We start from the raw sequence: 23025 nt of genomic DNA, 5'->3' as shown, positions 1-23025 counted from the left end.
CTTGAATGGATTGTTGCATTAAGAGGGATGATGTATACTCTTTCGAAAAACAAGGAATAACATTAAAATATGACAATTCTGACAGTCCACCTAGGAAATATATTTCCCTTAACTGGGATTTATGGGACAAAGGGTTACAGTCTTAAGGATGTGGGTTATCCAGGAGAATGTGGCCTGGTCAATGCAGTAGCTCTTCATAGATTGATAGGGCAAATTAGAAATATTGAAATTGAAATTTTATTGTCCTGTGCAGTGAGTTCCAGTGAAAGGCTTCGTTTTGTAAGTCATCTTGTACAGATGCAAGGCCATCATCTTTTGCCATTGTAAGATTAATTTAAAAGTCTGCCAACAGCAGGAAAGAAACTTTCCTTCATTCCTTCAAGCAGTAGAAGGAGGAGATGTGGTATTTCCAAGACAGCAGGCTACACAGACAGTCAATGGAGGAGCGTTTGGTTTGCGTGATGGCCTCAGCTGTGTGTACTCGGTGGTTTCTTGCGGTCTTGGGCAGAGCATTTTCTGTGCCAAGGGATGGGGAAATGTGAAAGACAACTACAAGTTTGGAGTAATATTTGTGAACTAAAATTGTATTTGTCTCATACCCACATGGGATATAATCTGTAAAGTTGTGTTTCACTCTGGTATTGGACACCATGTATGGACCACGACTGCAAAGGAGTTGAATAAAACCAATTTAGCATTTTCATTATGATTCCTGGATTTTTTTTTTTTTTGCTCGTGTTTCAAGACTTCTAACCTAAGCCTTTAATGGACTTCCATATGTGAATTTTCCAAAGCAAGCACTTTTAAAATTGCAACTCAAACACATGCCATCATTTGAGTTTAAAAAAAAAACTATTGGTGTAATTGTTTGAATTTGGGTATGCTGATTTCACATTGTACCAGCTGCTGTGTCACTGCAATCTTTGTTATTCCATTAATTCCCATGTAAGCAGTTCCAACAATGATCAGCACATCCTGTGCAACAGTTTTAAAAAGGAAAATCCACAAGACATTCTGCAATGTGATAGTAAGGACCTTGTTTGGCACTGAGATTAAGGGACAAGGCCACCATTTGATGGCAAAATAATGAAGCGTGCTGTATCAGATCTACTCATTTGGATCTACACATCCATCTAATTCTCAGTCATCCATCTTCAGAGACCTTCAGTGTTTATATTTTAGCAGTAAATTTAACTTTTAAAATAGAAAACTAAAATGCGCTGAAAAGTTGATTATTGTAATCTTGGAAATAGTGTTTTTGTTCCTCCTGCAGATGTGGAATTGATCCTCGAACACCAGTCATCCATTATCTAATTTTAAAAAATTCCCACTGCACTGAGTTGGGAGTTTAGCCACTTTTTTTTGTTGATGCTGAACTTTTGTTGATGCTGAACTTTTGTTCAGCATCAGCCTCGCCAAACCAAAACACTACTCCAGGACCACCAAAGATCTGTTTCCTCGAAAGAAACAGTTTTTTGTTTGCACTTACTTAACTCTGAGTATTATCTATCCTTTTAATAAGTATTACTTTTTTTTGTGAATTGTTTATGTAATTGTTAGTGAGTGTTCTGTACTTACTGCAGCAAGCAAGACTTTTGTTGCATCACTAAACATACTTGTGTATATGATATACACGTCATCATTAATTGTTTGGATTGCTCACAGCCACAAAGAATGAATGTTTTACAATTTTATGATCTTTTTCTCCTTAATTTCAAGACGACCATAGTTGCCAATCTATCTTCTAATTGTTGATACTTTCTTAGGTGAAACATTCATTCTATTTCTTTGGCTCAAAAAGAAAAATGCATTAGATTCTGGAAATGGTCAGCAAGATGAGCATTATCTACAGGGAGAAAATCAGCACCATGAGCTGGAAAAGTTGAAATGTCAGTTATTTCATCCTACTGCTGAATGTTTCCAGCATATTCTGTTGGCTTTCATTTCAAATGAGTGGTTCAGCAGACTTTCCCATTCGTTTTTTTCCTGTATCATTTTCCATGTTGAGTAAGATGGGTGAGAACATTCTTCGAGCTCATTGGTAGAGCTGAGTAATGTATATCATAAATGCAATGTGATTAAAGTCTTGGGTATGCTACTTTATACTTAAGGGGTTTTACTGCAGTATTTACTTTTGGGGAGACCTAGAAAAACAAGGATGAAATCTCCATGGATTCTGAACAATTTTGTGTGTGTTTTTTAACCTGTATTCTTACAATGTGTTTGCAGACCTATTAAAATACTGCTGAGTGAGGTAATATTTAATTGATTTGATGAGCTATTTTATCCCTTCGTGGATTGTATAAGAAATGGAAACAGGAGTGGCCTTTCCAACGTACTCTTGTCAATAAGTCAGTTTGTGGAGGATCATATTACTAAATCCACTTTGCTACAGGATTATCGTGTCCCAAGGTCCCCTCAAATAATCGATCAATTGCAGCTTTGAATGTTCTATAATGACTGAGCATCTAGAAATTTCTTGAGGTAGTGAATTCTAAGGATTAATGTGCTTGTGAGGCATAAAGAATGTCAAGCCAGATGAAAGATTCTTCGAACCAACGATACATATTGTGTTCACCTTTTAATAGGATTCTTGTATCACATGGCAGGATTCCTAATGGTGAGGAAGATCAGAGGGACCTTGAGTCCAAATCCAAAGATCTCTCAAGGTTACCACACAGTTTGAGAAGGCTTATGGTTTGCTAGCCTTCATTAGTTGGGGGATTGAGTTCAAGCTGTGTGGTAATGTTGCAGTTCTATAAAACCCTTGTTCAGCCACTCTTGGAATATTGTGTTTGATTCTGATTGTTTCATTACAGGAAGGAAGTGGAAGCTTTGGGGAGGGTGCAGAGGAGATTTACTAGAATGATGCCCAGATGAGAGAATGTAATTTGCACAAGATTGGAGTGAAGAAGAATGATGGGTAACTTAATAGAGATCTACAAAATTGAGAGGCATAAATGGGATGTACAGTAGCAAATACCAGAGGACAGCTGCATAAATGAAGTTTAAGGGAGATGTCAGGATTAGGTTTCTTTATGTTGAGAGTAATAGGTGCCTGGAATGTTTTGGCAGGGGTGATGGTGGAGACTGGTACAGTAGGAGCATTTTAAAACAGGCAAATGGATGCAAGAAAAATAAGTTATGGGTGTGTGGTAGGGAAGATTTGGATTGTTGAGTAGATTTACATAGGTCAGCAGAACTTCATTGGCCAAAGGGCCTGAAGTATACTGCAATGTTCTATTATGGGGGAAAATATAAAAACAACCACATGCAAGTTTACTTGGTCCCTTGTTTAACCTTAAAGCAAAGGATGGAAGTTTGTCTATAGCCTGAACTTGATTTTATTTTTTGCACTTGTCTGTAATTCATTTTAAATATGCTTTTAGAAAGTGTTTCTTTATTGAGACAGCAATTATTGTTGGGGAAAAAAAACTGCACATGCCAGAAAACTGAAGCAAAAACAGAAAATTGAAGCATAAAACATTGCTGATGCTGGAATCTGGAGTGAAAAAGATAAATGGAAGTACTTAGCAGGTCAGACAGCATCTGTGGAGGGAAAACAGACAGTGAGAACTTTCAGTGTATCTCTATGTTAATCAGTCCACCTAAAAAGTGATTTTATTTTCCTCCTCAGATGTTGCCTAATCATTAGAATTCCTCCAGCAGTTTGTTTCTTTTTATCAATCCAAAAAGAAAGTTGGAGAAATATTCAGCAGGTTAGGCTGCATTTGTGGGGGGGATCCATGAGCATTTCTGGTTGAATGTCCTTCATTGGATCTGAAAATCAAAGAAACCTGCAAAGCTACAGGGAGGGTAATTATTATACATCTTTTTACTGTTGAGGAGGTGGCAATGAAGTGCCCATTGATAAAAGTGCAGGAGGTTCTCCCACAAAAGGGAGTTTGAAGATTTTGGACCCAGAATTGAGGGAACAGAAAGTAAATTTCACCAATGTACTGAGTGACTTGGACAGCAAGTTGGTGAAGGATGATGCAGCATTCTTGGCCTCGTAGATAATGATTGCAGGTTTTAGGCATATTGTCAATAACACCTTAAATTATGTAGTACTGTGGCAGCGCACATACTTGTGGCGAACTGGCCCCGCTTGTATTGCCGCACCGGGGCAGCCGCGAGAAGATGGTGTTGTTGGGGGACCTTCGTGCTGGATTGGTTTGAATGAAATGCGCGCCTCGGGTGAGCGTGGTGATGTCACCGCAGGGGTGGAGCTCATGCTGCCCTTAAAGGGGCGCGCGCAAAGTTTGAAATAAACAGTTCGTTGAAACCCCCAACATGGTTTCAATTCGTGTAGCAGCCGCTACAGTACAAACAAAGTGACCTCCCTGTGGTGATGTTTGTGGAGGGAGTAGGTTACTTCAGGCTGGGTTGACAGATAATATACTGATATAAAAATGCTGCAAGGGTCAAGAGATCTCCTTCATTGCTAAATAATTGGTCATGATTTGGAATTTGAGCAAACAACTGATGAAGGGTTCAAGACCAAAAATGTTAATTGTTTTTCTTTCTGCAGGTTCTGCTTGACCTGAATGTTCCCATCATTTTGTTTTGATTTCAGATCTACCATATCTGCAGTTTCAAAAAAAAAATATCGCTGTTAGCTATTGCTGACTGAACAAGTCAATTGGACTAACTCCAAAAAGTTGATACTTCATAGCTTTTCCTCAAAATGTATAACACAAATTTTTGTATCGACATTTTTTTTTACTGTGGCACAAAATTGATGAGTTTTATAAATGTGATTTTTCTCCTTTTGTAATGTATTGTGCTTGTTATTTTTAATGGTTGCCTGTCAGTCAAGAAGTTGTGGCTCCTATCATTTGTATTATCATGTGTGCATCTCCTCCTGGAAACAATTCAGCCAAGAAGAAAATTGGACATAAATTTCAAAAAAAAAAGTTTTTTGGTTGCTTTGTCTTGACTGATGGTTTAATTACTTTTTTAAACCATTGATGCTTTATTGTACATTAGTGTAATTGAAGGTTTTATGCATGGATTATTATTGTATCCTTGACCTTGTGTGTGGAGTGAAATTGATATTGTCAATACACAAATGTGATGGATAAACCTAGCAGGTCATGCAGCATCCATTGGTAGTAAAAGGTAACCAACATTTTGGGCCTAATCCCTTTGTCAGGAATTTCAGGCTTGTGCTCAAAATGTAGGTTACCTTTTCTTCTTTCTTCTTCTTTGACTTGGCTTCACGGACAAAGATTTATGGAGGGTTATGTCCACGTCTGCTGCAAGCTCGTTGGTGACTGACAAGTCCGATGCGGGACAGGCAGGCACGGTTGCAGCGGTTGCAGGGGAAAATTGGTTGGTTGGGTGTTGGGTTTTCCTCCTTTGTCTTTTGTCAGTGAGGTGGGCTCTGCGGTCTTCTTCAAAGGAGGTTGCTGCCCGCCGAACTGTGAGGCACCAAGATGCACGGTTGGAGGCGATATCAGCCCACTGGCGGTGGTCAATGTGGTGCTCTTTACATCCGGTACCGCACGGATGGCAGTCTCTTCAATCTGAGGCGCCTGAAAGCTCACACCAAGACACAAGAGCAACTTGTCCATGAACTACTCTTTGCAGCCGATGTTGCTTTAGTTGCCCATTCAGAGCCAGCTCTCCAGCGCATGATGTCCTGTTTTGGGGAAACTGCCAAAATGTTTGGCCTGGAAGTCAGCCTGAAGAAAACTGAGGTCCTCCATCAGCCAGGATGCTGCATGACCTGCTGAGTTTATCCATCACATTTGTGTGTTGTACTCTATCTACCCCAGCATCTACAGATAATTTTGTTTAACATGAGGTGAAATTGACATGACCCTTTAAAAAATTTTAATTTAGACATTCAGTACGGTAACGAGCCCTTCCGACAGTCAAGGCCATGCTGCCCAAACACCCCAATGAACCTTTAACAATCATACACTGGAAAAGGTGGGAGGAAACTAGAGCACTCGGTGAAAAAATGTACAAACTCCTTACAGCACTGGATTTGAACCAGGGTTTCCAGTGCTATAATAGCATTGTGCTCACTATGCCACCCAACACAACTGTCGGTTAGGGATAATGGAAAATTATGAATGGCTTTGTAAGAAAAATTGTAATGAGAAATTTCATCATCCCTTCCAGTGAATAGCTTCTTCCCTTTTTGCTCTCTTGGATTCCTTTTTCATCCTTCACTTCTTTAGTGCTTCAAGCCAGACTATTAAATCTCCAAGCCTTTCCTTGCCCAATATTTTCCACCTTTTAAGTTTTTCCGAAAATTGGGGTAACACTCTGCTATTTTATTCTCTTTTGACCCAATTCTTAGCCAGATTTTTTATTCATTATGTTTGTTTTACTTTTACTCAAGTTTTATAAAACAGCACTTTGACATAAATGTTTACTCTTTTTCTATTTCTGCAGATGATTGCTTTTCTTCAGATTTTGACTTTGATTTAAACTATAGAACCGTTTTTTTGTGACTTGTTTCTCAATCAGCATTCAGTATGATTCAACCACTTTTTACTGTGGTGAAGATGATTTTCTTCAGATAAAGGATTATAAACTTTGGAATAATTTCATTGCATGTCAGGAAGGTTGCCATTTAATGGTTATCAGTTCTGATCTTTTGTGAAAGAACTTGGCAGCTTTCTTAGTTATCTCCCTTACACTTTTTACCCCCCTCCCGTGCAAAGATAACAACTGTGCTTCTGGGACTATTGACTCAAATTAATTTGGTTCTGTGGACTTTTTTGAATCCGAATGGGGCATTTAAAAAGCCTTGAGTTTCTCTGAAAACAAAATCTTGTTGAACAATTTAATTTTGTACATTGTGCAAGCCAGATTTCTGAATTCATTTCTAATCTTCAATTTGTGACCTATTCCTTATTGAAATGGAGGGAGAGAACTGTTGCGACAGTTGGAAATAAGATGGGTAAAAATCTTTTCTTAGAATATTGTGTATTGTTAGTATTTGTGAAATACAATCCACATTCATTGTCAAGTCGTCATTGTTCAACAACTCTCCATTATCCTTTACTCAAAATTGTTTGCATAAATAAGCTTTGCAGATGGTTTGGGATGGACAGGAATGTTTCTGGAAGTTCAATAGTCTGCTAATATTTTTGGTTCAAGATTATCTTTTTGGAAAAGATATCAGAAGACTCCTGTTCCATTAGTAATCCACACTTTTTGATGAGAAATGAAAAGAAGGAAAGGTTCCTTTTCAATATAAGTAATCTGGTATGATGCAATATGGCATTTTCCTTTGGAAGGAATTTAATACTGCCAGATTATCCTTCATTCAATGAGTTGCAAAGGTCAGCACTGCAGCCAGCTGGTGTGTTTAAGTCCATCATAATTACATCCGCTTTTTGTTTGCGCTGGTTCTAAAATGCAGTGACATATCACTGTTCCTCTTGCCTCAAGATGTAATCTTGATGACTGAAAGGAGTTTGCTTGTTTGTATTCCATGCTATCGCTAACATTCAACTTTGTAAATCAATTTGAAATGTACTGTTAAACAATTCTGATTTAATTCCACAGCTTGGAGATGGCATTGACCAAGTTGCTCTCTAAGGACTGTTCACTGCTTCCTTAAAATTTGCTTCTTGCCAAGTGATCAGAGTGGAAGCCAATTTGAAAAATAAAAATAACTAAAAGCTGTTGTTTTAAGACATTACATCATAGCTATGTCTGCTTTTTTTTAGATGGTTATGGAGAGCTCTGTGGAACTACATTATTCAGAGTAGAGATTTCTTTGGATCATTTAAATCTTAACCAATGTCCCCATAGTAGATTTTCTGGTAGTGCACAATGAGTCCATTGAAAAAATAATGCATGGCTCTGTGTGTTCTCAAATACCTTTAAAGATGTAAAGCTTGAATTTGTTTCTCATCGAGCATTTTGTTAGGGTCCTGAAATACTTTCATCTGGATTTTTGATGGGGTAATGTTGGATTTGGCTTCAAATGTCATCAGACATTCTGCTGCTCAATGCAGTCTTCTCTACAAGGCTTCATTTTGCTTATAAGTTGTTTTAATTGGCATGTCTAGTCACTCCTTTGGCTGTCATTGAATCGGTGTGTTATGCAGCTCTTCGACCTAACTTGTTCATGCTGACTAGGATGTCTACCTGAAGTGGACTTATTTGACTGTGTTTTGTCCATATCACTTTCCTATCCATGGACTTGTCCAAATGTCTTTTAAACATTGCACATTTTTGTATCCTGCATGCTGAGGAATTACCTAGTGACCATTAGGCATTTTGTATACTTTCCCAGACCCTGCCTGTGGATGTGTGTGTGTGTGTATTCTTCAGATCATGCCAATTCTTCAACTTTTCTCTTTTGATATTGTAATATAGTCTCATGATCAGCTGAATAGCTTCCAACTTTTCTTGTCGACACTCATATCAGCCTTTGAATAGTTGTCTACATGATCAAGCTAAATTTGATTGTTTTGATATTGGTTCAGGAAACTTTGGTGTTGCTTGTGTGATCTTCACAACCATTAAAAAAACTTTAATTATAATTGAATGGAAAATGTTTTGCACTGTCCTAAAGATAAGGTGGAACTAAATTTTTCAGTTATTGCTTTTCTTTTCTCCTGTCTATATTTATGTTGAAAGCAGTCATAATTTTTCAGATGTTTCCCAATTTTCCTGTTTGTTTTAAAGGAATGCATCTTATCTGGAATCATGTCAGTGAATGGGAAAAAGGTGCTGCACATGGACCAAAATGCTTACTATGGAGGGGAAAGTGCTTCAATAACACCTTTGGAGGATGTAAGAGGATTTTTTTCTCTTTTTTTTTAAAGTATGGGTTTTTTAAATGAGTAATACATTAGGGAATATCTGGGTAACCAGCTAACTTGACTTCAATAACTATCATCTGAATGGCATTGGAATCACAGCAAAGACGACTTTCTCATCAAGGTCATTTGGTTATGGGTTTTCCCCATGGAATTTGCACATCATTATCCAGAAATATAAGACAGAATAAAATTTGTTCTTTTGGAATTTATGAAGAAAAATATAAATAACATGAAATGCATATTTTAAAAATTAATATTTTAACTCATTTTTAATTTGCATTTTTTTTTAAAAAAGTTGGTTGATTTTTCTACAGCATTTTTTGTTTTTTAAGAGTTATTTATTCCCAAGATGCCTTAAATGGGTCCTGCAAGTTTAAGTGCAAGTTGTTAACCTAAATGATCATTGTTATTTCAATGTGAGAACAGGTCTCTGAACAAAAGGAGGAGCACTTAGAAAAGCAGTGGGAGAAGTAGGCTCTCATTTAAATTTGTCTGTTGGCCAATTGGCTGTAGACAGCAAAGAGAAGCAAAGCTTGGGCAGAGCAGCCCAGTAAAAAAAATAGTGAGTTGCAGGCTTTGGCTTGAGGCTTCAGCGAGCTGAGGATGTACAGCAGATAAGGTAGATCTTTGCGTAGTAGCAAAGAGTAGGTAGTGGAGATGGCAGCTAGGGCAGTGGAAGACACCGATTGCAAGATGTGGGAAATCTAGGAGAGCATAATTGACCTTGATGACTTCACCTGAAAGAGATTCATACAGCTGCTAGCAGACCCTGTAAGGGAACTGGATGAAGTTTGGCTCATTCGGGAGGGAGAAGGAACGAAACAGAAGCTCCAAGGAGATGGTCACACCCATAAGGCAAGAGGCAGAGTGAGGGAAGGTGAGTTGGCAGTCAGTGCAGACCCTGTGGTCTTTCCCCTCAACAATAAGTATGCAATTTTGGATACTGCTGGGGCGGACAATCTATCAGGGACAAGACATAATGACTCTGGCATAGAGTCTAGCCCTTCAGCTAAGAAGGGAAGGAGAGGAAAGCTATAGTGATGGGAGATTCAATAGTGAATAAAATTGACTCCCAGATGATGTTGTCTTCCAGCTAACAGGGTCAGGTACATCTCAGATTGAATTCACAGCATTCTGAAGCAGGAGGGTGAGTAGCCAGATATGGTGGCCTCTTGGACATAGATAGGAGCTGTGGTGAGGCCCTAAAAAGGGAATGTAGGGAGTTAGGAATGAAGCAGGCTTCAAGGGTGGTATCTCAGGATTGCTGCCTGTGCCATATGCCATTGAGGTTAGGAATAGGAAGTTGTGGCAGATTAATGCACTGCTGAACAGTTAATACAGGGTGCAGGGGTTCAGATTTGTGGATCATTGAGATCTCTTCTGGGAAGGTACAACCTGTACAAAAAGGAAAAGCTACACCTGAACTGGAGAGGGACCAATAGCCTGGAGGGCACATTTGCTAGGGGAGAGTTTAAATTAATCTGACAGGGGGATGGGAACCAGAATGTGAGGGTAAAGAATCGAGCAAAAGGTGGAAAGAATGATGCAATCTGTTGTGGGTTTGTGAGGAAGGACACGTAGAAGAGGAAGCATGTATGTAGTCAATTTGGAGGATTTGAAATGTCTATTTCAATGCAAGGAGTACTAGGAAAAAGGAGATGAACCTAGAGCCTACATCATTATGTGGAACTGCAGTGTTGTGGCCGTTATAGAGACATGGTTGATGCAAGGACTAGATTCGCTGATGCAGGTACTGGGGTTTAGATGTTTTAAAAGGGATAGGATAGGTAGTAAAAGAGGGAGGGAGGAGCATTACTGGTCAGGGATAGTATCACAGCTGAAGAAAGGGAGGATGCTATGGAGGGAGTATCAACTGAATGTAAAAAAAAAAAAAAAAAAAAAATGGGACAGGAGTAATTGTATTGGAAGTAGTCTATAGGCCTGCAAAATTGCCCTCAGGACAGAAATTAACTGATGCGTAGGCAGATTTTGGAATGGGCAGAAATAACAGGGTGGTTGTTATGGAAGATTTCATCTACCCTAATATTGACTGGCAGCTCCTTACTGCTAGAGGGAAAGATGGAGCAGAATTTGTCCATTATGTGGACCAACTGACTAGAGAGAGACCATACTGGATCTTGTATTGGATAATTAACTCGGTCAGATGACAGACCTCTCAGTGGAGGAGCATTTCTGTGATGGTGACCTTAACTCCCTGAGCTTTCACATATCTCTGGACAAGGATAAAGGCAAACAAAATGGTAAAGTGTATAAATGGGGAAGGGATAATTATGATGATATGAGACAGGAGAGTAAATTTGGAACATGTTCTCAGGAGAAAGCACATGGTTCTGGGTAGGTATGTCTTACTGAGACAGGGAAAAGATGGTAAGAAAATGGAACTGTAGTTGACAAAACTGGTGAAATGATTAGTTAAAAGGAAGAAGGAAGCATACAAGATTAGGAAGCAAAAATCAGGAAGGATTCAAGAGAGTTGCATGGTAGCTAGAAAGGAATGGGAGAGCACAAAGGGGGCATCAGGAGGCTTTTCAACTTGGATTAAGGAGAACCCCAAGGCATTCTATGCATACATGAAGAACAGAAGGATGATGAGTGAAGGTAAGGTGCTCAAGGATGAAGGAAGTAACATGTTCCTGTTGGCAGAGGAGGTCCTAAATAAATACTTCAGTATTCAACAGAGAAAAGGACCTTGAACAAGGTGAGATCAGAATAGAACAAGCTTGTGTGCTGGCCCATGTTCAGATTAAGAAAGAGGAAGTGCTGGATCTTCTTCAATATTTTAGGATTGATAAGTCCCGGGGCTGGATGCAATATACCCCAGGTTGCTGTGGGAAATGAGGGAAGAAATAGCTGCAGCAGTAGCTATGAACTTTGAGTCCTCTTTGGCCACAGGGGAGGTGCTGGAGGATTGGAGAATGGAAAATGTTGTCCCCTTGTTTTATAGACCAGTGAGTCTTGCATCAGTGATGTGTAAACTAGTGGAGAGGATGCTTAAGGACAGGGTTCACAAGAATTTAGCAAAGTGTGGAGGCATGCCACTAGACAGGCGAACTGGCCCCGCTTGTAATCCACACGGCAGGGTAGCCGGCCAAAATGGTGCCATCGGGGGTTTCCCATTCTCAGCACCGGGCTCGGAAGCCCGTGCTGGGGGACCACGTGATGCCCAAGTGATGTCGGCGCCCTCCCAGTGCGGTTCTCAGCCAGGTCTAAACCAGTTTTCTATTCACTGAGCTCAACCCGTCTGGTTGTGTGTTCTTTCAGGAGTAGTGTAGCTACTGCTACAAAAGTACAGTTTTCTTAGGGATATTCAGCATGGCTTTGTGAGGGGAAGATTGTGACTCACAAGCCATGTGAGGAGGTAGCAAAAGAAATTGATGAAGGTAGGGTGGTAGATGTGGTCTATATGGATGTTAGTAAGGCATTTTACAAGGTCTGTCATGGGAGACAGGTTTATAAAGTCGTGAGGCATGGAATTCATGGAGCCTTGGCTATATGGATTCAGAATTGACTTGCCTGTAGAAAGCAGAGAGTAGTAGTGGATGGAAAGTATTCTGGCCTGGAGGTCAATGACTATATGAGTTCTGCAGGGATCTGTTCTGGGACCTTTGTTCTTTTTTGTGTGTTTTTTTTAATATAAATAACCTGAAGGAAGAGGTGGTGGAATTGTGTGATTAAGTTTGTGGATGATACTAAGGTTGGAGATGTAGGTAGTGTCGAAGGTTAGAACAGGATCTAGATGGGTTGCAGAGTTGGTGGAAAGGTGTCCGATGGAGTTCAATCGGGTTAAGTACGAGATGAAGCATTTTGGAAGGTAAAACTTGAAGGCAAAGTACATGGTTAATAGTAGGATACTTAACTGTGTGGAAGAACATAGGAACGTTGCAATCCAAATCCATTGATCTCCAAGATTGCAGCTCTGGTTCACAGGAGAGTTAAGAAGGCCTGTGGTCTACTGGGCTTGATTTGTCGGAGGATTGAGTTTAGGAGTCATGAGGTAATGTTGCAGCTCTATAAATCTCTCATGATACCACACTTGGAATATTCTATTCAGTTCTGGTCACCTCTTTACAGGAAGGATGTGGAAGCTATGGAGAGGGTGCACAGGAGATTAATCAGGATGTTGCTTGGATTGGATAATGTGTCTTATGAGACAAGGTTAGCAGAGCTACAGCTTTTTTCTTTAGAGTGAAGAAGGATGAGAGGTTACTTGATTGAGGTCGACAAGATGATGAGGGGTACAGATAAGGTAGACAGCCAGCACCTTTTTCTTGGGATGGGAGTAGCAAACACTAGAGGATATCTATACAAAGTGAAGGGAGGAAAGTTTAGGGGAGATATCAGTGGTAAGTTGTTTTTTTTTTTCCCAGAGTTGTGGGTGCCTGGAATACATTGCCAGGTGTGGTGATGGAGGCTGGAACTAAGAGATTTTATACATGTGAATGTGTTCTATTTTTCTTTCAATGAGGTAGGAAGGATTTTGTTTTTCTTTTGTTAGGTATATATAGGTTGGAACAACATGGTGGGTTGAAGAGCCTGTGCTGTAATCTTCTATATTCCATTTGTTATGAATAATATAATTGAACTGCTTTGCACATTTAAATGCATATCAAATATAGTTGTCTGAATTCAAAGTGGAAGCAGAGTTTTAGTGCAATACATAAGAGTACTGGAGAAATATTGCAGCTTCTTAAGTTGACCTACTTTGGCTTTTTCTTAAATGAACTCCACAATGAGCCAGTATCTGTGATATTCTTTTTACTGTTGAAAATGTCCTGGAGGAATGCATCTCCTTTTGTAATATGGGATTCAATGGAAAATTGGGATTTCCATGATGGAAAATCAAAATTATAAATTGTTTTCTAGGAATCCAATCCCTCCATAACATCACTTGTACATTAATGAATTTGGTCTCATGAATCCATGCCAAACCCTTGCAGTACACCACATTCATTACTGTTTTATTCACTGGCAGCTAGGGCCAATCATCTTTCAAGTGCCTACCTCATTGCCTTTTTTAATATTTTAAAGACGTTTTTTTCCCCGTCCTGTAAAAACTGAGTTTGAAATGATGATCATTGTATTATCAAAAGGGTGGTTTCCTACATGTCATAGTCTTTCAATAGATGATTTAACCTTATGCCAGTTACATTTTTTTCAGGTAGCAAATCAATGCACATATTAGTTCATGTGCTAGTTGTGTCCTCTTTCTTTTCCCTCTTGATTAAGAGTGAGGTGGTTTCATCCTAACATCTGAATGAATGGATTTTTTAAATCCTGATTGTTCTTGAGCAAAGTCCTTTCTAAAATTCATCGTTCTGAAAACCATTTATATATTTAAAAAAAAATTCTCCTTTGTGAGATCAGGGGTGGCCAACCTTTTATTTTTTTAAAATTTTGAATACAGCTTGTTAACAGGCTATTTTAGCCCACAAGTCCATGCCTCCCAATAAACCGACACCCCTGATATGTACTCGTGGGCCAAAATGGCCTGTTACTGAGCTGTTTGTCAAAATTTAAAAGTTGGCCACCCGGCTTTAGACAAAATTTTGATTGATTCGTACAGTCAAAAAGCCAAGTGTAAAAGCAGAGATTCTCTGCCCTTACGTTGGGAGACTTGCCTCCATGAATGCGCCCTGGCCAGCTCCAAGGTGCTGACTGCAATCCCTTTTGGAAGGGTCAGTGGCGGAGTGCTACGCTCCACCTCCAAGCACTAATATGCCGCTGCAAGCGGGTGGCTGGGGGTGGGCTGTGACATCGCGGTGATGTTGTCAGCCTGCGATCCATCTCACTTCCCCCTTTCTCCCCCCACCCCCCCCCCCCCATGATCCCCTCTGGGCAGAGGCGGCCAGTGGGGGCGGCTGGGGTGGGCTGTGACAGCCCTGCTGGGCACTCCAACCTTTGGCACCTCACTGAGCCAGTTGCTCAATGTGTGGCAGAGCAATGGCCATCTACTCTACTAATAATCCCTCGCGCAGTTAGAACCATTCTGGGAAACACAGAGCGGTTCCAGCTGTGTGGAGAATTATGGGCAAAGAAATCAGCCATTGTTCGGCGCATATGTATGGTAGCAGTGTTTTCTGTTCCTGCATCTATTGTAAATCAAGTTAACATCAAAAAGCCCATAATTTAAGAAATAACATCACAGTATTCGAACAAATTTGGGAACCGTACATGGAACAAAACCGAGAAGTCCTACCGCGGGTCTCCACCACCTAAAATGACAGAATGAGAAGAAGACGAAATGATCTAACCCAGTGTGTAAAAGCAGATGACACAATTTTCTTGTTTATTTTTATTGTGTGATGACATTGTTTAATGGTTTTATTGTATTGTATATGTTGTATGTTTAATGGGTGGGGAGGGGGGTGGGAGGGAGGGGGGGAAAGGGGAGAAAATGACACTGTGTATATTCAAGAGGGAAATGTTTGTGTATTTTGGTCATTATGGTGTGAAAAAAAAAATTTTAAAAAGAAGCCCATCAGCACAACATTGTAGAGCAGAATCAGATGACCCACAATCTTTTTTTTTTTTTTTTTAATTTTTTTTATTTTTCACACCATAAATCACATTAGCCATGATATACACTATTTCTTTTCACACATATACAGTTACTTTTTCTCCCCCCCCCCTTTCCTCCCAAACCACCCCCCCACCCCCCCCTCTCATCCATTTTAGGTATACAATCTAGGTTGCATTAAGCCAGTCAGACAATGAGATGACCCACAATCTTAATGAATAACAATGTGGTCATAAAAAAATTTCTAAAATCAATTCTTTTTTGGTACCTTCTTTAACCTACACTGCCAGCTTTACTCATTTTCTAGCTCTTATAAAATCTCAAGATGCATTGACATTCAGGCACACTAATTCTAACAAAGCAGCATTGAAGCCAGAAAATATGCAAGAAAAAAAAACTTAGTTTTGCTCTTAATGCATGTGTTGAGCAATGAAATAACCTCCCACATATCCTATTGACCCACTTTTTCCCTTCCCCAATGACCATACATTCAGTTTAAGGGATATTTACACATAAATCAAAGGGCAAGATTTGACAAGGTCCCAACAAGGTCGCCACACCTCCTGAAAGCCACATCAATGCCCCAGCTGCCTCCAGGCTGAAAGGGGACACCAGAACAGGCTTTTGTGGGCCTGCATGAAAAGGTAAGGAAATACCTTTTCTTTTGGCTTTTAAGCCGGCCTTCATGCGGAGGCTGACTATGAAAAGGCCTACAGTTAGTTGGGTTTCTCATGAAAATGACATTTCCCAGCAGCACTGCGTCCCTTTTTTTAAAAAAAAAAAAAAAAATTCTTCACTTTGCGGTGTTGTCAGTATACTTTCTCTGAGCAAAACAAGAATGACGAGCACCAAGCTGGGACCTTGTCAAATCTTGCCCTTTGATTTATGTGTAAATATCCCTTAAACTGAATGTGTGGTCATTGGGGAAGGGGAAAAAAATGGGTCAATAGGATACGTGGGAGGTTATTCCATTGCTCAACACATGCATTAAGAACAAAACTAGGTTTTTTTTTCTTGCATATTTTCTGACTTCAATGCTGCTTTGTTAGAATTAGTGTGCCTGAATGGCAATGCATTTTGAGATTTTATAAGAGCTAGAAAATGTGTAAAGCTGGTGCAGTTAAAGAAGGGTACCAAAGAAGAATTGATTTTAGAATTTTTTTTAATGACCGCATTGTCATTCATTAAGATTGTGGGTCATCTGATTCTGCTCTACAATGTTGTGCTGATGGGCTTCTTGATGTTAACTTGATTTACAATTGATGCAGAAACAGAAAACAATTTTTTAAGGTGGAAGGATTCTAAAAAGGTTGGCCACTTAAAATGAAGGCATGACTTACTGAAGAGGTGCTAAAATTTACTATATCATTGCTTAGGACTGAGCTAGAGACTGATGTTTGAGCAATACATATTTTGGAAAGATGTCGAGTCATTGAAGAAGTTGCAGAAGAGTTGTAAAAAGGTGCCATTGAACAGTCTTCATTTATCTGGCAGGACTGAGGAAACTGGGATTTATTTCTTCTCAGTAATAACAGTAAAATTTAAGAATAAACTTGAAAGACTGGACCCACTGCAAGTTGCCAACCATCACAATCGCTCCACAGCAGATGAAATATCACTGGCTCTCCATTCCGTTCTGGATCACCTTGACATCAGGAACACAAGTCCAGCTATTGATCATCTACAACTCAGCCTTTAATACCATCATTCCCTCAGTGTTGGTCAACAAGCTCCATAAATTGGGCCACTGCACACCTGGATCCTTGACTTTATTGGAAGACCACGGCCAGTGCAAATTGGAAACAGCGTCTCCCTCTCACTGACAATCAACACAGACACATCTTAAAGATGCCTGCTGAGCACACTGGTCTACTCACTCCTTTGACTGTGTGGTGAGGCACAATTCAAATGTCTTCTACAAATTTCCCGATGAGATCACAGTTGTCAGCAAAATCACAGTCTGCAATGAGGAAGCTTACAGGAGGGAAATAGATTGGTTAGTTGAGTGGTGTCACAACAACGACCTTGCACTCAATGTAAGCAAAATCATGGAGCAGAATGTGAACTTCAGGAGGAAATCCGAAGAACACAAACTAGTCCCCATCAAGGTATCAGCAGTAGAGAGGGTCAAGAACTTGAGATTCCTGGGTGTCAACATCTGAAGATTTGTCCTGGGGCCTCCATGCTGATGCAATCACGAAGGCTTGCCAGCATCTGTACTTTGTGAGAAGTTTGAGGAGATGTGTCACCAAAGACTTGAAAATTTCTACAAGTGTTCTGTGGAGAGCATTTTGACTGGTTGGATCAATGTTCAGTATGGAGCTGCCAATGCACAGGATAGGAAAAAAATCCAGAGAGTTGTTAAAACAGAGTGAAGACTGATCCCTGTGATGTCACTAGCTATCGAGGGCATTTACAGAGAGGCGTTGTTTTAAGAAAGTGGCCTCTATCCTCCAGGATACCCACCACCCAAGCCTGCCATCTTCACACTGCTACCATCAGGAAGGAGGTACAGCACAGCTTCCCCTCAACTGTCGTATTTCTAAGTGGAAAATGAATCACATGTGCTACCTCACTTTCACCTATTTTATTGCCCTAATTACAATCTAATTTATAGCAATGTTTACACTGTGATGCTGCTGCAAAGCAACAAATATTATGACCTGTTCCTAACAATAAATTTCAATTCTGATTCTAGTCATTGATGGTTATGACTTATTCTGGTTGTTGGAAGGCTTGCAACCAAAATAAACAGACATCAGGGAATTGACAAAGGGTAAGAAAGGAAGTGGTTTTATTTTGTGTAGTGAATTATAACCATAGACCATTACAGCACAGAAATAGGCCCTTTGCCCCTTCTCGTCTGTGCCATACTTTTTATGCCTAGATCCACTGACCTCCACCCAGGCCAGGTAAATCTTTTCTGCACTCTTTCTATCTTATTGATAACTTTCCTGTAGTTAGGTGATCAAAACTGCAAATTTAGCCTCACCAATGTTTTAGACAACTTTAACATAACATCCCATGTCCTGTACTCAATACTTTGATTTATGAAGACCAATATGCCAAAAGCTCTCTTTACAACCCTATCCACCTGTGATGCCATTTTCAGGGAATTGTGTATCTGTATTCCCAGATTCCTCTGTTCTACTACCCTACTCAGTGCCCCACCATTTGCTGTGTAAATCCTTTCTTGGTTTGTCCTTCCAAAATGCAACCCCTCACACTTGTCTCCATTAAATTCCATCTGCCATTTTTCAGCCCATATTTCGAGCTGGTCCAGATCCCTCTGCAACTTTTGAAAACCTATTTTGCCGTCCACAATATCTCTAATCTTTAGCCCCTTTCACACTTGCATCCCACTAAATTGGCTGTTCAGTGTCCTGGCATAGGAATGGGGGTTTGGGTTTTCACACTTGATCACTCTTAACTGGGATACTGAATGCTTTCACACTTGCAAGGAGACATCCCCGGAGTTAGGACTGTTCTACCTTCTGGTGATGTCATGACACATCAAGTGATGGTGAACCTGCCCTAAATCCTGATCAGTGTATTACGATCTTGTATTTGAACAAAATTAATCATACATAATTAAGCTTTATGTACAGCACAGTATGAGCTCAGCTCTTGTTGTGCCAGCCTATATATACCTTTATAAAGAACCGTGGGAAAGTACTTGCAAAAAATAACAATAGTGGACAATTTTTAAACAGCATGGGAAAGTTTGTAGCCCTATAAGCACATAATTTGTATAGGGTGGGAAAATTGGTACCACTATCGCGTACAATTTATAAATACCATGGGGAGAAAAGGCAATGGCGGACCTGCCCTCCCAAAATGCCATGCGGCAGAGAAAGGGCTATATGACTGGCTGCAGCAATGGAGCATTTATGAAGGGGTTTCTCTACCGCACAGCATTCTGGGAAGTGAGGTCTGCCATTACTTTTTCCCCATGGTCTTTATTTCACATTTTCCTGATTGCAATGCTGGCATCTGCAGACGCCGTGGATTGAACTTGGGGTTGAGGCCGTTAATTCCTGAAGTGAGATGTTATCTGATGCCAGCGTTGAGCTGATTTTGCTTTCACTTTAGGGCAATTAAAGGCCAATTAATTCCTGGGTTCGCTTGCAAGTGTGAAAGGGGCTTTTGTGTCATCTGCATGTTGCTAATCCAATTTGCATTGTCATCAGTGGTCCCAGCACTAATCCTTGAGGCATACCACTAGTCACAGTCCTCCAATCTGAGAATCAGTCATTCACCACCATTCACTGGCTTAGAATCTAGTTTACTACCTCACCATGAATGCCGAGCACTTGAAAATTCCTGACTAACCTCCAATGTGGAACCTTGTCAAAGGCCTTGCTAAAGTCCATGCAGACAACATCCATAGCCTTTCCTTCATAATTTTTTCTGGTAACCTCCTCTAAAAACTTATCGGATTGGTTAAACAACTATCGGATTGGTTAAACATTACCTACTATGCACAAAGCCCTGTTGACTATCCCTAATCAGTACTTGGCTACCCAAATACTTGTATATCTGATCTCTCAGAACCCCTTCCAGTAATTTACCTTCTAATGATGTCAGGCTCACTGGCCTATAATTTCCAGGGTTTCTTTTGGAGCCTTTTTTAAACAACAGAGCACCTCCCCCGTGGCTAAGGACATTTTAAATATTTGTGCCAGAGCCCCTGCCTCCCTCAAAGTCCAAGGAAATATCTCGTCAGACCCTGGGCATTTATCCACCCTTATTGGCTTTAAGACATCAGGCACCTCCTCTTATTTCATCTGTATAGGATCCATTACCTCGTTGCTTCTTTTCCTAACTTCCTTTGATTCTGTGCCAGTTTCATGAGCAAATAAATGGGTTTTTGCCCCCCCATCCCTTTAGTTTCTATAAGTAGCTGACCACTCTGATCTTGAAAGGGGACCAATTTTGTATCTTAGTATCATTTTGCTCTTAATATACCTGTCGAAAACTTTAGGAATTTCCTTCATATTGTCTGCAAAGCAACCTCCTGTCTTCTTTTGGCCTTCCTGATTTCTTTCTTGAGGTTTTTCTTAGATTTTTTTATATACTTCTCGAATACCTCATTTGCTCCACATTCCCTATACCTGCTATATACCTCTCTTCATCCGAACCAGATTCCAATATCCCTCAAACCAAAATTTCCTAAGCATGATGACTTGGCCTTTAATCCTGACAGGAACATACAAACTGTCCTCTCAGAATTTCACTTTTGAAGGACTTCCACTTACCTCGCACATCCTTGCCAGAAAACAACATCCCAATCCACGCATTCTAGATCCTTTCTCATTTTCTCAAATTGACTTTCTTCAATTGAAATCTCAGTCTGAGGCCCAAACCTATTCTCCATAGTTAATGAAACTAATGGCATTATGATAACTGGATCCAAAATGTCCCCCAACTCTAACTTCTGTCACCTGCCTTGTCTCGTTCCCTAATATGAGATACAGTATTGCACTCTCTAGTTTGTACTACTTATTATTGATTTAGAAAACACTTCCGAACACATTTTACAAACTCCAAGCTATCCAACCCTTTTACAGTGTGGGAATCCCTGTCAATATGTGGAAAGTCAACATTTCCTACTATCACAACCTTGTGTTTTCTTTCTGCAGATTTGCTTCTCCAATTCTTGTTGAATGTGGTCATACCTTTTCTGTTCCTCTGCTCCACCCATATAGTCTGGTCTATGCTGTCTGAGCACAGCTGTGATTTTTTTTCTCTCTCTCTGATTATCAATCTCAGCTCCCCCACCCCCACTCTGTCAGTCTAAAACAATGGAAGGCCAGAACATTGAGCTGTCATTCCTGCCCATCTTGCAATCAAGTTTCACTTATGGACCCAATGTCATAATTCCATGTGCCAATCCACGCTCTAACTTGTCTGAGTTGTCTGAGCCATACATCTTGCATTGAAACAGGTGTAGCTGAGGAAATTTCCACCGTGTTCAACCCTTTGACTTTTAACATTACATGCAATTTTCACACCCTCTTTTTCCTCCTCCACTCCTTTGTTTTCTCTGGCTCCGTGGTTTCCATCCCCCGCAAATCTAATTAAACCCCCTGTAGAATATTTATGCATTACAGGTTTTAAAGGCAGTGGGAACTGATCAAAATTTCCAAAGGGGAATGTTTAGTTGCAAGTGTTGAGTGGCAAGGTAGGTGAAATAAAAGCAAAATTTAAAACTTAGACAAAATTTCTTCTGAGCATCTTTATTATACTGTTATAGTTTTCCTACCTGCAGAAATCAATAACAAATATGTTCTGCTAAGTTGAAAGTTTTTTTTATTGAACTATTCTCTTTCATCAACAAGTGTCTGGTCTTCATTCAATAAGTGCATTTAATGGCATGCTTGAGATTGCAAGTCAAGGTTCTGTTGTGGCAGTTGTGTTTGATGTTGCCTTCTCCTTTGTGGAAGGTTTTGGATGAAGCCCACAATCTGCATTGGGCCTCCAGTGATATTGAGTGCTTTGGACACAGAAGCTGTCTTTTGCATTGCATTTCACTGAGGCCCCTCTCAAGTGAACACAAATTGCTAATCTTCAATCAACCAAAAATGAACTTGTTATATTTCAAGTTGTTGCATTAATCTTGCCATGAACAAAATTGAGTGCTGCATTTCCTGCTTTGCAACCATGATTGTAGTTAAATCATAAGCCATTTCTTCAGTTGTTGTTATATTAATTCTTCAATCTCTATTTATGCAGGAGAGTTAAAGTTGATGCAAAGCAAGAAAGCAATTTATCAAGATTTGACTGGATGTAAGAAGCTGTCTAGGACATCAAACTAAATATATTATCTTCCTTTAGCTGTTTAAAAGGTTCAATGTCGCTGATGTTCCTCCAGAATCGATGGGAAGAGGCAGGGACTGGAATGTTGATCTGATACCTAAATTCCTTATGGCAAATGGTAATAACATTTTATCATATTTCAAATGTGATCAGTCAGAGCTTAAGTTTAAAAAAAACTACCTGAATCTGAAAACTGCCAGGGATATGTTTGGCTAAATCAGTTGTATTCTTTCTGCTTCAACCTCCAATCTCAGTTAATTGTATATGTGTGAGGGGTGGCAGGGAAGAGCATGTCACATGGAGCGAAGTACTCTCTTCCCTTCTGAGTGATTTGTGGACACAAATAAAATGTACAATTTTTTTCTAATTCTCTTTCATACATAGCATGCATCTCATTATTTGTGAGATCAGAGTGTTGTCGCTGAGGGAAATGTCTCTGGTTCAGTGTAGCGACCATGGGAATTGGAAGCGGTCTTGGATCACCAGCCCCACGAGCCTTCTCTATGTAATAAGATTACAGTGATCTGAGTGTGACCTCAACTCACAATAACCTTTCGCTCCCTTGGTTACAAATAATTTATCTACCTTGCCTTAAAAATATTCAAAAACTCTACCTCCACTACTTGCTTTGAGAAAAAAACTTTCAAATGTTTAACCCTTTTGGATGGGAAAAAAAGTAGTCTTGCCTTTGGCTTAAATGGGTAACTTTTTAAAGTGAGTCTTAGTCTGAATTGTTTGACAAGAAGAAACATCTGACATCTACCCTATCTTTTTAAATATTATTTAATATTCCATACATGCAGTAACTACAATTATTTATTATTATTATACAAATATCAAAAAACTTGATTACATATATGATGGTTTTCA

At 39.8% G+C, this 23025-nt stretch overlaps 1 protein-coding gene across 2 annotated transcripts in view; it reads left to right on the top strand.

The window, feature by feature from the left end:
* LOC138763344 (rab GDP dissociation inhibitor alpha) overlaps positions 1-23025 on the top strand; it is an 82428-nt gene that overhangs the window by 7230 nt on the left and 52173 nt on the right. Inside the window, exons 2-3 of one of the 2 annotated variants that reach the window (XM_069937322.1) lie at positions 8662-8769; positions 22174-22273. In XM_069937322.1, coding sequence (XP_069793423.1) covers positions 8662-8769; positions 22174-22273 — 208 coding nt within the window. Of the gene's footprint in view, positions 1-8661; positions 8770-15895; positions 15981-22173; positions 22274-23025 lie in introns of those variants that run through there. The other variant, XM_069937323.1, reaches the window with a different exon arrangement.

Source organism: Narcine bancroftii, chromosome 5, assembly GCF_036971445.1.
Source record: "Narcine bancroftii isolate sNarBan1 chromosome 5, sNarBan1.hap1, whole genome shotgun sequence".
Taxonomy (NCBI): domain Eukaryota; kingdom Metazoa; phylum Chordata; class Chondrichthyes; order Torpediniformes; family Narcinidae; genus Narcine; species Narcine bancroftii.
This window is presented reverse-complemented; position numbering and strand designations above follow the sequence as displayed.